General features: G+C 41.6%; 1 protein-coding gene across 1 annotated transcript in view; it reads right to left on the bottom strand.

Annotated features, from left to right (window-relative positions):
* Positions 1-4472: 4472 nt before the first annotated feature.
* Positions 4473-14397, bottom strand: part of Rsu1 (Ras suppressor protein 1) — a 183788-nt gene continuing 173863 nt past the window's right edge. The window contains exon 9 of the mRNA XM_051205833.1: positions 4473-5221. Coding sequence (XP_051061790.1) covers positions 5119-5221 — 103 coding nt within the window. The 3' untranslated portion in view covers positions 4473-5118. The remainder of the gene's footprint in view (positions 5222-14397) is intronic.

The following is a 14397-nucleotide window of genomic DNA, read 5'->3' as shown; positions in this document are numbered from 1 at the left end:
CTTAACCCTTACCACAATCAAAGCTAAAGTAGCTGAATGTTTAGATAATCTGGAATCTAAGGCCAAGTCTTCATGCAAAGCCTCCCTTAGTCCAAGCCTTGGTCTTGCTGCTGCATTGTGTATGATGACTCAAGTAGTTCTTTGTTAAAACTGAAATGCAGCAAGCAGCCCACACAAGCAATGGGACCGCGACTGAGTGTGGCAAGCAGGCATATTTCAGGTGGTACTCTGGAGGAGTTATGAATGGATTGTGCTCCCCACCCCTACTTGCAGCTGTTAGTCATGGTAACACTTTCTTCCTGGGCTAAAACAAGTTGTTTTTACTGACAACATCTGTGTACAGAATGTGCCAGTTTTGGGATTTGTGGAATAGTAGTGTCAGTATGGGGCCCCCAGATTGGTAAACTGGTCTGTGAGTTTGAAAGTTAAGATGATTTGAGGAATGTGTGTGTGTGTGTGCACGCGTATGTGTGTATTGGGGTGGGGGTGAGAACAATTCTCAATTTCCAGGGACAGTATACTATCAGATATGTAATTTACAGCTTGCTCCATTGTTATTGGAGGAACTGATACACTGCCTAAGTGGTTGATGACAAGTCATTCTAGTTCAAGGCCTTTTCTAGTAATACTTCATTTTGGCCTGGCCTTGATTCCTTAATTTACTCTCAGTTTTTAGGTATACATGCCTTTTTAGACATGTTAGATTCTTCAGAAGGCCTCTAAACATCCCATAATGTGTAAGTGATTTGAAGAAATAGGATACTGGAAACAGCATTTATGTCATGCAGTAACATTTGAAGTATAATACACTAAAGGACTATGCTCTGTATGAGGGCACTATGATGGATATATGGATATGATGGGTTTGCTTCTCCACCTCTGACTGAACATGTAAAAATAGTTTTCCAAGTGATCTGATCATTAACAGCTTGGAAATGATCCCAAAAGCCACTCTGCATGTTTTAGGAGTTCCAATCCCTTTAGGCATATTATACTTCTTTAATGAGTTATCACTGGAAACAGTACATTTCTAGATGAGGAGAGAGAGCAAAGGTTCTCTTGAGTGAGGTTTGTCTGCTTTGGACACTATATTGCACAGCTAGTGGAGACATGCTACCATGTAACCAACATGAGGAAAAGACACTAAAACCAAAGGTTCAACACTAATAGATGGAGTCATGAATCAGCATCATGGACTTGGATGAGATCTCAGGATCTCAAAAGCAGAAATTCCAAGTAGTAGGGTGTACTGCCTATGGCAGACCCAAGAATAGTGGCTTTCAATTGGTGGGTCATGACCCCCACAGGGGCTGCATATCACATATCCTGGATATCAGATATTTGTGTTAAGAATCATAACAGTGGCCAGGTGGTGGTGGCACACACCTTTAGTCCCAGCACTTGGGAGGCAGAGGCAGGTGGATCTCCGTGAGTTTGAGACCAGCCTGGTCTACAAGAGCTAGTTCCAGGACAGCCTCAAAAGTCACAGAGAAAATCTGTCTTGAAAAACCAAGAATCATAACAGTAACAAAATTATAGTTATGAAGTAGCAACAAAAGTAATTTTATGGTTGGGGGTCACTGCAACGTGAAGAACTGTATTAAAGGGTCACAGCACTAGCAAGGTTGAGAACTATTGTCCAGGAAGCTTGATTGGCACTGGAGGGGCAACATGGGCTTTGGAAGCATGTGTATTTAGGAGCCAAATGTGTTTCCATTACACTCTCCCTCTGCCATTTGTACACCCTAGAGGAAAGTTCCTTAATTTCTCTGAGGTCACATTTCCTATCACTGATCAGGAACACAGAGTGAGAATGAAAGAAAGCATGTCAGTAAAATGTCTGGTACATGAAAGGCTCTCAACAAATGAGTGACATTATTCCCCACAGGAAAGAGTAAAACAGCAATGACAATAAATCCCAATGTTTATTACATACCAGATAAGCACGACTAAGAAGAGTTAATGTCACAATGTACTTGTATGCGGCCTTGATAGAAATGTCACATTCCTAAAGAGCAGGAAAAATTTCTGAAGTGTTACTGAATTATCCCCCATATCCGGAATATAACATATTTGTGTATACAGTAAGGGGAAAACCTGTGTATATGAATGATTAGAACCTAATTTTAGGTCATAAAAATGTTTACCAGCAAAAGTGCCACGAATGAGTGCAAGGTATGAATAGTTGGTACAGTTGATTCCAGAGCTGATTTTTATGTGTTCAAAGGCTACCTTTTGCACTGTGATTTTGTTGTTGTTATTTAGATAATGAGTGAACCTAGAGCACAAAAAGTTGTGGGGGGTGGGGGACTGGAGCTAGCTCACTGGTTAAGGGTGTTTGTTGCTCTTTAAGGGATGACAGCTCATTGCCCAGCACCCACCACAGGAGCTTCACAACCATCTATAATTTCAGCTCCAGAAGGTCCGATTCTGGTGTCTGTGGGCACCCGTAGATATATGCACCTGCACACATACATAAATAATAAAAGAAACCTTTTTATTTTTAAAGATGTGGAAATCCATTTTGGTAACAAAAAATGCTAAAATGACATTTTATATCATGCTTTAAATTTAAATAATGATCTTATTTTCTGGACTAAATTATATATAAAATAATATAACAATAGACACATAGACACATTTAATGTTTCTGATTACAAGCTACATGGTCATTATAGACGTTTAAAAGCACAGAGTCAGGCTAAAAATGAAACAAGAAAATGAATCTTAGTCCACAATTCAGGGATAATTTATCAACCTCTTCTATGTAGTTTTTACATGCACATACTACAAACATAACTTTTTAAAATAAAATTATTTTTTAAATAATTAAATTAAACAAACATCTTTTCATAGTTTAAAGTTCTTTTTGCTATTTAACCAGCTGTTATAATTAGACACTCCCCCCCCCCACTTAGATGTTGTTTATTGACTGTGGATACTCTACAATTCTTCCACTGGGTCTCCTGAATTTCCCCTGCATTTAATCATGGACACCATGCTACCAGGGCAATTCTCCAACACAGCTTTTTGTCTGTCCTCTGGCAGTGCCTTCAGGATAAATCCTTGGAAGCAAAAATTGTTGTCCTGAAGTACATAATTTTAGGGCTTTCTAAATGTGCATTATTAAAGTGGTATACCCAACCTGGAGGAAACATATTCCCTGTGGCAGCATATAAGAATGCTTATCTCACATTACTCTTCTAACATTTAATGACCACCTCAAAATATCTGCTTATTGTTATACATTGCTTATTTTTGACTTGTATTGTTTATTAATGACTAGTCAGTTTTTACTGTTTTACATCTTCATGCTTTGGTGGATATTGCTTCCTAACAAATTTAAATGCCTTGCCCATATTCATATCTACAGAGCTCATTTATAAATGTTCATATTGCTGATTTTACTAATACTTTGCTGCTAATTTGTCAGTGACCCATGTCTTTCAATCAATAATGGTGACACTGTTCTTCCCTTTACAATTTCACAATTGTCATTAAAATATTAATTGAGAAAATCCATGGTGAGGCAAACTGCTCCTGCAAGCATCGCCATCTGGGGCCTGGAATGGGGTCTGGTAGCCGGGGTTCCCCCTTCCCATGGGTAATGGTTCCTAGGGTATTAACTGGAAATAAGAAAATAAGAATTTGAAATGCAGTGTCTCAACTAAGACAAGAAATTCATGACCAAATGAATTCAAGGCCTTTTGTTCTGTTCTGGCTGGCTTAGGATATAGCTGGGAAACGAATGGCAGATATTGCAAGGAAGAGTTGGGTCTTTCTCCCACAGCCCATTTAGCGTGTATTTAATCTTACCTGTCTTTTGTTGTAAGGTCTCCAGTGCTCCCACAAAACTTGTTTTTAGGTTAAATTCATCTCCACACACACTCCTGATGGTGAGAAGGAAAACTGCCTATTGCAGATGCTCAATTACGGCTGATTAATGGCTCTGCCAAAGTGGTGTCCATGCTGGGTGGGGTATAGATCGTGCATATTTGTCTAACTTCTTTGGCATCAGTGTCTTAGGAGGATGCTTCGATGTGAACAGATCCTCTCCAGTGACAAAAAACACACTTGAGTTTTTCTTTCTCTTGTTTCATAGTCCTAGTCTAGCAGACACTGGCAAAAGTCACAGTTTCCTTTGGTGAAAGAATATTGCTTTCCAAAATCCTCTGGCAGCGTCTTCTAGAGATTTGTTTTTCTCTTCCTTCCCAATTTAGAAACAGTCTTCAAAGGAGGAAAAAAAAAAAAAAAACCCAAAACAAAAAAATAACCTGACAAACTGATGTGAGAGGAAAGCAACAATGATTTAATTTTTTATTTCTTTCGTGGGAAGAACCATAGATTATCATCTACAATCAATAACATTAGATGAGGTAAAATTTGTTTGGGGGGAGGGAGTAATAAAAATGTACATACCACAGTACTAGGTAATGTTTTTTTTTATTTTAGTCAAGAAGAAATGTGTGATATAAATTCAAGATTTTATTAAAATCATTTTGGAGTTAAATGAACACAATAGCTTGGCGGTGAAGATTTTTTTTTTTAATAAGGCACAATAATGAGTTACGTGAATAAACAGAAAGAGAATGAAAATTGTTAAAAGTGTTAAGTGTGACATTTAAGTGGTTACATGATTTTAATTATTCTTTTGATAATAGGCAGCCTTCTGACGTTTATTCAAGGAACTGAAACCTGTGCCTACCATAGAATTTGCAGGAGAATGAGAGCTTTGTTTCCTGCCTTTGGCAATTTTAAGGAAACAAATGGGAATGGATTTAAGACTTTATAAAAATGTACCACAAGAATTTCAAAAGTGCAAAGGTGAGGTTGCCCTCAAGCACTGGGAGGACAGAAAAGAACCTTTCTTTTTTTCTTTCTTCCTTCCTTCTTTCCTTTCTTTCTTCCTCTCCCTCCCTCCTTCTCTTCCTTCTCTTCCTTCCTTCCTTCCTTCCTTCCTTCCTTCCTTCCTTCCTTCCTTCCTTCCTTCCTTCCTTCCTTCCTTTCTTCCGTCCTTTCTCTTTTTAAAGTAGGCACAAGCACACTGTATTTATTTGAGACAGAGCAAGGAAATCCAGAAGAGTTAGAGAGGAGGCCAGAATCCAGAGTGTCTGCTCCTTATTTGTTCTTGGCTGCTAGAGGTTTCCGGCTGATCTTTTTTGATTTGTCGTTATTCTTCTTTGGGGGTTCTGGGTTCGCCTGCATGTGTCTGCCGTAGAGGCTAGAGAGAGGGAGAGAGAGGGTAAAGCTGTGAGCTTTGTTGACTAGTCTAAGTTTCTTCAGAAAGAATTTTAAATATTCAATCACCAGATATATTCAATAAGCCAAAAACTGTTCTGCTTACTCTGCCACATCCACTCTAGGAATTTATGATTTTACATATGTGTGTACAGACATGCACGTATGTGTATACACACTCTGCTATGGTTTTCTATCATAGACAAGGTTCCTGGTATGTCACACTTCCTTGACAGGGTGCATGAAGGGGAAGGGGTCTTCAGGACTGCAAACACAGGTCATGTTCATAAAGCCCTTCCAGAGCAGTGTTCCAAAGATTGAGAGTGTTTCCATCTACAAGGACAAAGGACTCACTGGACTGGAGAGACAGAGTACCCATTTCGTGAGGAGTCAGTACCATTGCTTGGCCTGAAAGCCCAGGGGCCGAGTAATGTGACTAAGAGCAATGGTGTTGGAGATCTTGCTAGCTGTTTATGTGTGATTGATAATGTGGTGATGCCACTACACATCAATGCCACATTAATAAGTACCACTGATTAAATGTTGACAAAGTGCCCCACAATTACAGTGGATGGCATCCATTGCCAAAAGGATTTAACTGAGCGGCAGATAGTAATTAATTCATAATTTATGAGTAATTCTGATTAAACGAAATTAAAGCCACCCTAAAATAAATAGAGCTCAGCCTTAACTCTCCTTGTTAATGTAACTGTGTCTTCCAGAGAGTTCCATGTACATTTCCGCCCTCAGTATTTCTAGAGGAAAGGCCTGGTCTCAGTTGTAGTTGCACCTGCTTTTTACAAATGGGATGAGGGTCAGCCAAGACACTCACCTCTCTATGTAAGAAGACACTGGTTCTAATGCCTAGCCAGAATCACATCCATTGTTATAAAGGTTTGTTTGGGTGTCTATTTACTTACTGATTTATTTACTGTACACTGCAGAGGATGAGCCTAGGACCACCAGCATGCTAGACTAAGTGCTTTACCACTGAGCTACACCCCTAGTCCCTTCTCCCAGTTTTGATACCAATACTATATAGCTACACACAATGACGAACACAAGGACACTCATGATTTGCACCAACACTCTGGCTGACAAGTTGAGAGGTAAGCAGAGTTGTCCCCTTGGTAGGTGGCAAGCCAGGTGCCAGCATTTTAATAGGTAACATTATGTCCTCTCTCTGCAGGCTCCCAGGTGTCAGTTTAGAAGTTGGTTGTTCCAACAGTGGTGATAGAGAGGTCTGCCCTCACAGAGCTGAGAATTCAGAGTTCACAGCTCACAGGAGATGGACTCCAGAGCCAGGTGCGGGAACTGCTCTGCAGGTAAAAGGGACAGCCATTCTCTTGTGGCAAGGAGGCGACATATCTGTACAGGTTACAAGGGAGCTTGCAGATAGGCTTAAGCTCTGTAGCAATTAGGAGCTTAGAGAGCTTTGTACTAACATAATGGTCAGAGTGGCCTGGACACCTGGGGTCCTATAACCCAGAAATGGTTTTAATGGTGCACAGAGCAAGTCCAACCTTAGATCTGTCTCTCAATTCCCATGCTTTCAATATCTCTGCCTATGTATTTCCTTCCCAGAATCCTTCCCAAAGACAATAAACAGAAAGACACTGAGCCACAGCAGGCTAGCCTACACCTCACCTTAATTTGCACATTCAGAAACATACTTTTCTATCACAGAGCCTCTGCCATCTCTTTAGCCAAGGCCATACACTCCATACTCCCCGGGGGGGGGGGGGTCTCATCTCTGATGTCCTCTAGCATGGCACAGAGCTAAGATCTGACTTTGTCCTATGCATTCACAAGGACACCCTGATCTCAGGATCATCTGTTATACCGTTTCCTTATATTTTCCCTCTGTTTTACAACCTCTTATCCCCACAAAGGAAAAAGCAATACACATGCTCAAACTCAAACAGCATTAGACTTGATGGATTAGAAAAACCAACAGAAACAAGACCATTCATCCATATGTGCTCTGGTGTGAATGTGAAATGCCCTCACAGGCTGTGTTTGAACCCTCAATCCTTAGACAATGGCACAGTTTTTTCTTGGGGGGGGCATGTCTACAGAACTATTGAGACATGGACTTAGCTGGAAGATGGAGGCCATTGGGAGGAGGCCTTTAGAATTAGACCCCGGGGTTAGCTTTGCTTCCTTTTCATCAAAGGGTGAACCAAGCCATGCCTATACCATGTTGGGTTGCTATTTCCTGGAAATAAGAGATAAAATACATCTCTTCTCCTTCAAATTGTGCCTGTTATATCAATGAGAAAGGACACTCAAAACCACGTCAGTGTTAGCAAAGGCATATCTACAACAAGAGGTGGGGGGGGGGGTCAAGAGAGCTCAAGTCCGATAGGGGACCTGACTGCATTGGCCTGAATGAAGTGAACATGGGCAAGCAGGATGTTCCCTGGAGGGGCGAGGATCCATAAAAGTCAGCCAGAAGCAGATACAAAAGCCACGTGGCACTCAGCAAGGCTCTCCTTCCTTTAGAGAAAGAGCAGGAATGTTCCAGTGCTTTAATTGCTGCCTTTTATACTTGGATCGCACTGTGTGTGCCTGGACTTCCCGGGGCTTCATAGCAACTCACCACAAAGGGCTCAGCAGTCACTGCAGATGTTTCAACCTGAGTTTTGACCCTTAATCAGTGCTGACTCTGAGCCAATGATCAGCAGCTTTCACATACACCCACCCTTTGTCAAGCCTCAGTTTCTTCCCTGTAAGTGACTCTCCTTACAGGGTAGCTGTAGGTTGGGCACCACAGCAAATCTATTGGAAGTAGGCAGAAAACACTTGTGAAAACTATGGCTTATGATGTGGCATTAAGTAGAAATAATCACGATTTGCCATATTTCTTTCGGAGTTTTTGCTGAAAAATAACGTGCTATTTTCTATCGATGACAATGCTCTAAACACTATAGAAGAAAGGTTTTAATTTCCTTTGAAGAAAGCAACCATGGCTGAACTAAATGCATTGCCCCATTTCCTCAGTGAGTCACTGAAGGGCTGGCTGATGCCTCTGTCCCCTGTGTGATCCTTTAATTCCTCTAGCTATGTGGGCAGATGAGAGTCAGCCTTATCCTGCGCACCTATCCCCACTGAGAGAAGAGACTGTGGCAGGGCAATAATGACACACATCTCAGGGTCCAAATTCTTATGTATCATTCTTGGTCATACTACTTATTACCCAGGGTGATATATATTTGCTAAGTGTGATAGACATTGGTCTGCAAAGGTGATGACATTGTATTCCTTCTGTTAGGCCTTGAAGTTTAGGGCCTTCTAGGATCTAGCCTCTTCCACTTGTCCCATTTCTTCCCACTTCTGCAACCAAGCAGACTCCAGCCATCCCTCAGCCCTGAGCACTCTGTCACTCCCAAGACAACACATTGCCTCTGTGAAGCACCCCATCGCACCCAGGACTGTAAGTTCCTGGGGAAGAGAGTCAGCTGTGTACTCAACTCCTCATTCTGGGCCACATTTAGTTTCAAATGCTACGTGGCCTTGGGAATGCCACTAAGTCACCACAGTCTGATGCTCTCATCTACAAAATGAAGATGAAATTTCTTTGTAACTTTAGAGGGCTCTAGGAAAGATGGAGCTAGACATACAGAAATGATGCTGTCCATGATGGCACATGATAGATGCTCTAATGGCTATCACCACCTTCTAATATCTCACAAAACTCATGACTCTGGCTACCTAGCCCTTCTATAAACTCTCTCTCTCCCTCCCTCCCTCCCTCTCTCTCTGCTGCTGCTGCTGCTACATCAGAATTGTGACCTGAAACCTATGTAGTGACCATGTATCCTTAGGTTTTGCTTCATGAAAGGGCTCCAGCAGGATCAATTTGGCAGTGTTGACAGAGAACCTGGTTCAAGATTATCTTTGAAGTTACAGTAACTAGTGGACAAAGTGCTCAAGCAAACTGGAAAATGGGGATGTATCTTTTACAAAGAGTTCTAGAAAATCTCACTTCTAAGGTTTGTAGAAAATAAACGGGAGATAGTCATTGAGTTAAAAACAAACAAACAAACAAAAACACCCCAAGAAAGGACATTCTAAAGTGACAGGGGAGGGTCTGTTATTCTCAAGAGACTGATAAGCAGGCCTAGAGCACGCCTGGTCAGTTTCAAAGGTACAATTAGCCTGTGGATTCTCTCAGACCATCTTGCTCAAGAACACAAGGGTCTTCCACCCTCATCTGTGAAAACCAAGAGTGAAAGGAGCAGGCCATGCCCTGAGCTACCAGCAGAAGATGCCCTGGGAGGAACTTCTCCAGGGAAGCCATTAGGAAAAGATCTCACAGACTGCTGTTGGCACCAGGTTCCTACCTTTAAAAGCAGCTTTGTTGAAGTGTGTTATTAAAGCAGTTGTACATGGATCATACCAAGTCTATGAAACTGAAAACAACTACCCATTAGTAGGTGAGACTAAATAACAAAATGTTCCAGCCTATCACATCATAATAGATTTTGCAATCAGTGTTTTTATTAAGTATAACAAGATGTGCGGGTTTTGCACTACTGAAGTATGAGTTCTACTGAATGGAGACACTGTAGTCAGACAAATCCAGACGTTTTCTGCAGTCTCCTGCTGTGAACATCTCATTCCTTCAGTGCTGTCACGTGAAGATCACCAGGGACCACCCCACTCCTTCACTCCTCCTTCCTGGAAGTTGTCTCTTGGTTACAAAGCATGGTCCTGGAATCCTCCCGATGCCTCTCTGGTGACCTCTTCTGTCCCACGTCTCTGCTTTTATTTCTTTGTACCCTCTGGCACAGAAAGGTCATCTAATTTTACAGCACCAATGACTACATCAGAGCTTTCCAAATCATTGGCCTCTTCAATCCACCTGGAGAATCAGCTACAAACTGTAACAAAGCAGGAGAGAGGACATCTCTAAAGAGCCTCCTCCAAGGGATTCTAACAACATCCTGGAAACTGGATCTGGAAGGCAGTCAAGACTGACATGATCACATTAAGGTGTTTGGAAAAAAGTTGGGGCTGGGAAGATAACTCTGGGTTAAAAAGCACATTCTGGATAAATGTGAGTATAGAAGTTCAGATATCTGAAACCCATGTAAAGGTGGTCAAATGTAATTCTAGTGGCTAAAAGAAGGAGGCAGCAGATGGCCAGAACAAGCTGGATAACTAGACTGGTTGAAACACAGAAATCTGAGTTCAATTGAGAGAACCTATCTCAGTAAATTAGGAGGTTGACAGAGGAAAATACTCAGTTTCAATCTTGCATCTCTATGTACATGCACGCACACGTGTCCACACACATTGACACCCATGCACATACACATATAAAATAAATGCTAAGTCAGTCTGAGGCCTGGTATTAAGTGTTTTACCAGCTACCATTCATTTAGGCCTCTGTGCTTTTTTATTTGTTTGTTTTGGATGAACTGTGTTATTACTGAATGCTGGCCTGGGTCCTTTTTACAAGTCAGCTTTCAATCTTATTTTGAGGCTTCCCTGGCGTTGTCACCCCTATTTTTCCCTCCAGAAGGAAACACTGTGGGATTTAGTAGGCTCTCACTATTAAGTCCTTGGTGACACAGTGACTCCTGCCCTTGGCTCATTATATCAAGGCATCAGCAGAAGGCCTTGATGATACCATGTTCATTGTACCGTGACTTCCATGAACTCATTATCCACTATCACAGATGCCCAGTGAAGTAGGTCCTATTGTTATCCTTCTTATCCAAATGAGAAAACTGACACTCTTCAACTTCAGACTTGGGTCAACCCAGACAATTACTCCAAAGCTCAAACCTGACTAAGTTATCTTGTCTTACACCATTCCACACTTTCCAGTCTTGTTTTCTTAACAGGACCACGTTTTCTTCTTGAGAGTGGGGAATGCAAACTTCACTTCTTTTGTATTCTGTATACTCAAGGCACACCAGAAACACATTGTGTGCCATGTAAATATTGTGTTTTGGAATGCCAGGTATATGCGTGGTGCAATATGCTGTTCTGTAGTCTTTTGCTTGTGTCATATGCCTCCCTACTGTTGTTTTGGGTGTTTCCATGGAAAGTCCTTATACAGACCAAGAAAAGAACCAATTTTACAACCTAAGTAGATGGCCAGCAAAAATAATGAGAAGTAATTTTACTTGTAATCTGTAATCTGATGGTAGGATGCTAAATTTAACATGGCTGCAAATAAATTTGTGGACAAAGTGTGAAGGCTGGATTATTAATAAGCATTTTCAGTATCTTTATTTATCTCATCTAGAAGCTATGAGGGGCTGGTGACAGAATTTTAGCACATAAATTGCTGAGTCCTGAAGAAAAAAAAACATATAACTATTCTCCTATTCCTAGGAGAAGTCTCATTAATTCAAAATGCTATGATTTTTTTTTTCTGAGAAGCTTCCCCACAACTTCACTAGCAGCAATATGCTTTCCCATCTTCGCCATCACTTCTCCCAATTTTCAGTGTTCTCAACACAGTGTAAAAAGAATGTATAAACATACATGTGTAAGCAGCATCCATACAAATAGCCCAAGAAATAGAGCTGCTTGAACACAGATGTGAGGCTATGCCAAAATACAATATATAATAGAAGGCAGAATTGAAAACATCCCGCACATTCCAACCTCACTCTTCCCCACTGGAGGGGAGAAGAGTAGATTCTGGAAAGAGCAAAACCAACAACACCATGTACAGAAGATGTTCATTAAACTTCATCATCCTGTCTACTCTAATGATGCTTTTACTTAATAAAAATTCCCCAAGCAGTCAGAAGGATATTAGGCAAAGTCTTTGGTTATGTATCAGAGGCCTGAGCTGTCACTGGCAAGCATGCAGTTCAGGAGGTATGTTCCCTGGGGAAGGAGCAGAAAGGGCTTCCACGGAATACATGCAGGGAAAAATCAATAGCTGCAACTTGCTCCGCTGCTTAAGCATTTAAGAAAATAGGTAATCCTTTTAAATTAAACTGCAAAGTGCTAAATGGTGCAATTTCCAAACTCAACTTAGAGGTGAAAGGAGAGAAACCAAGGACACTGGGTAGTTTCCCAAACAGGCTCGTTTTCTGACAAACATTATACCTGAAGGGACCACCTATCCCAAGAGTAATTTACTCATTTCAAAATTATTTTTTAAATTCACTATGATGAAAAACCAGTAACTTGAGTCTGGCTTTAAAAGTTAATTTTCCAAAGAGATTTTGGAACATAGACAACTAGGTGCTAATACAATAAAATACCACAAACTATTGTGACGTTTTGTTCCTATTTTATAAATCACTTTAAACTTAACATTCTGCCACTATAAAATTACCAAGTATATGAAGAGATTATGATAGTTGGACCAATGCTCAGGCACTAACCTAAAACCTGGATATATGGGAAATAAGATTACTCTTTGTGTGTTAAATGATAATCAATACAGAGTAAATCAAAGCAGGAACATGACAAGTCATCCCAAAATAGCATCAGCAGAGTCCCTAAGCCAGTGAGCTTGACCATAACACACACTCACAGAGATGGAAAGAGACCCTGTCCTCAAAAACAGTGGTCACCAAAGTAAAAAGTGGATTCAATGTAGGCAGTGGGGGACCTCTGCACCTCCAGAGAAAGGCAGCAGGGACCAACAAGCTGTAGTCTGTACACACCCATAGTAAGGCAGAGGTATCAAGCACAGTGCTACTTTTGTCCTGCATATATGGATTCTTGCCTGCATGTCCCAGCCCCTGGTCACCTCCCCATACTTGGTCAGGGTTACTGTTGTGATACAATACCACGGCCAAAAACAACTCGGGGAGTAAAGGGTTTATTTTGCTCACAGTTCCCTGTAACAGTTCATCATCAAAAATAACGAGGGAAGGCTTTTGCAGGACAGGAACCTAGAGGCAGAAGCTGATGCAGAGGCCATGCAGGGGTGCTGCTTACTAGTGTACTCCTCATGGCTCACTCAGCCTGCTTTCTTATAGGACCTAGGACCACCCACAATGGGCTGGGCCCTCCCCTAAAGATCACTAGTTAAGAAAATGCCATATATGGGTTGGAGAGATGGCTCAGCCATTAAAGGCTAGGCTCACAACCAAAAACATAAGAAAATGCCATATAGCCAGATCTTACGGTGGCATTTTCTCAACTGAGGCTCGCTCCTCTCTGATGACTCTAGCTTGTGTAAAGTTAACATGAAACTAGACAGTACAAGTTCCCTTGCCACTCCCATCCGAGGTTCTTGCCGTTTCTGACACTGGTCCTTACTTTCCTCCTGTCTGCAGCTCTTCCCAAGCTTCTCCCCTAGAAAGGTACCATCACCTTTGACAGATGAAGAATCAGAGGCACCGGAGGCTTAAATACCCCAATGAGAACATAGTCAACTCTGGGGATACTGATGGCTTTGGGAGTCATGTGAGTCAGTTCAGCCTAAGGCTGTCAAGGTGTCTTGTCACCTTGGCTAAAAAAACTGAATGACAAACAAGCAGGTGGTCTATGACAGCCAGCGAGAGAAACAGGTCTCAGGTCTGAGCTGTTGAGGGAAGAAATGCCCTTTCTTTTTGCTTACTTAAGAATGAGAAGAACCCAGATTTGCACCCCACACTGGTCTACTGTGACAGCGGATTGCCTAGGAGAGAAACTGGCACAGACAAGACGGAGAGGTACTGAGCCCAAGCCCAGTATTAATTGAACCCATAGACCATGATGTGCCTGAAACCCACTAGTTGCTCCTACTATAAAGTTGCCTCTTCCTCTTGGGCTTTGTGTCCCTTGACATTTAAGCACAGCTGAGAGGTGACACTTCAAGTATGATTACCCAGCCAAGTCTTTAACACTTTTATTGATGATATAAGCCTCCTGTTTACTGTGTATCACAATAACATTATACTGTTTATATGATTACTATTGCTTTTTACCTCACCAAAGGGAGGAATAATCATAGAGGGCAGGAACCCTTCTGTCTTCTTTCATCCCCTCTGTACCTGGCTGTGATGGACAATCCTCAATGTTCACTTGACTGATTTAGACCCACTAGGAGGCAGCTCTTAGTATGTTTGTGGAGTTGTTTCCAGAGAGGTTTAACTGTGTGGAAAAGGCCCATGATAATGTGGGAAGCACCATCTCAGGGGCTGGAGTCTCAGACTGCACAAAAAGGGGAACAAGAACAAAGACAGATCA

This window comes from Phodopus roborovskii, unplaced genomic scaffold (assembly GCF_943737965.1).
Source record: "Phodopus roborovskii unplaced genomic scaffold, PHOROB, whole genome shotgun sequence".
NCBI classification, from domain to species: domain Eukaryota; kingdom Metazoa; phylum Chordata; class Mammalia; order Rodentia; family Cricetidae; genus Phodopus; species Phodopus roborovskii.
This window is presented reverse-complemented; position numbering and strand designations above follow the sequence as displayed.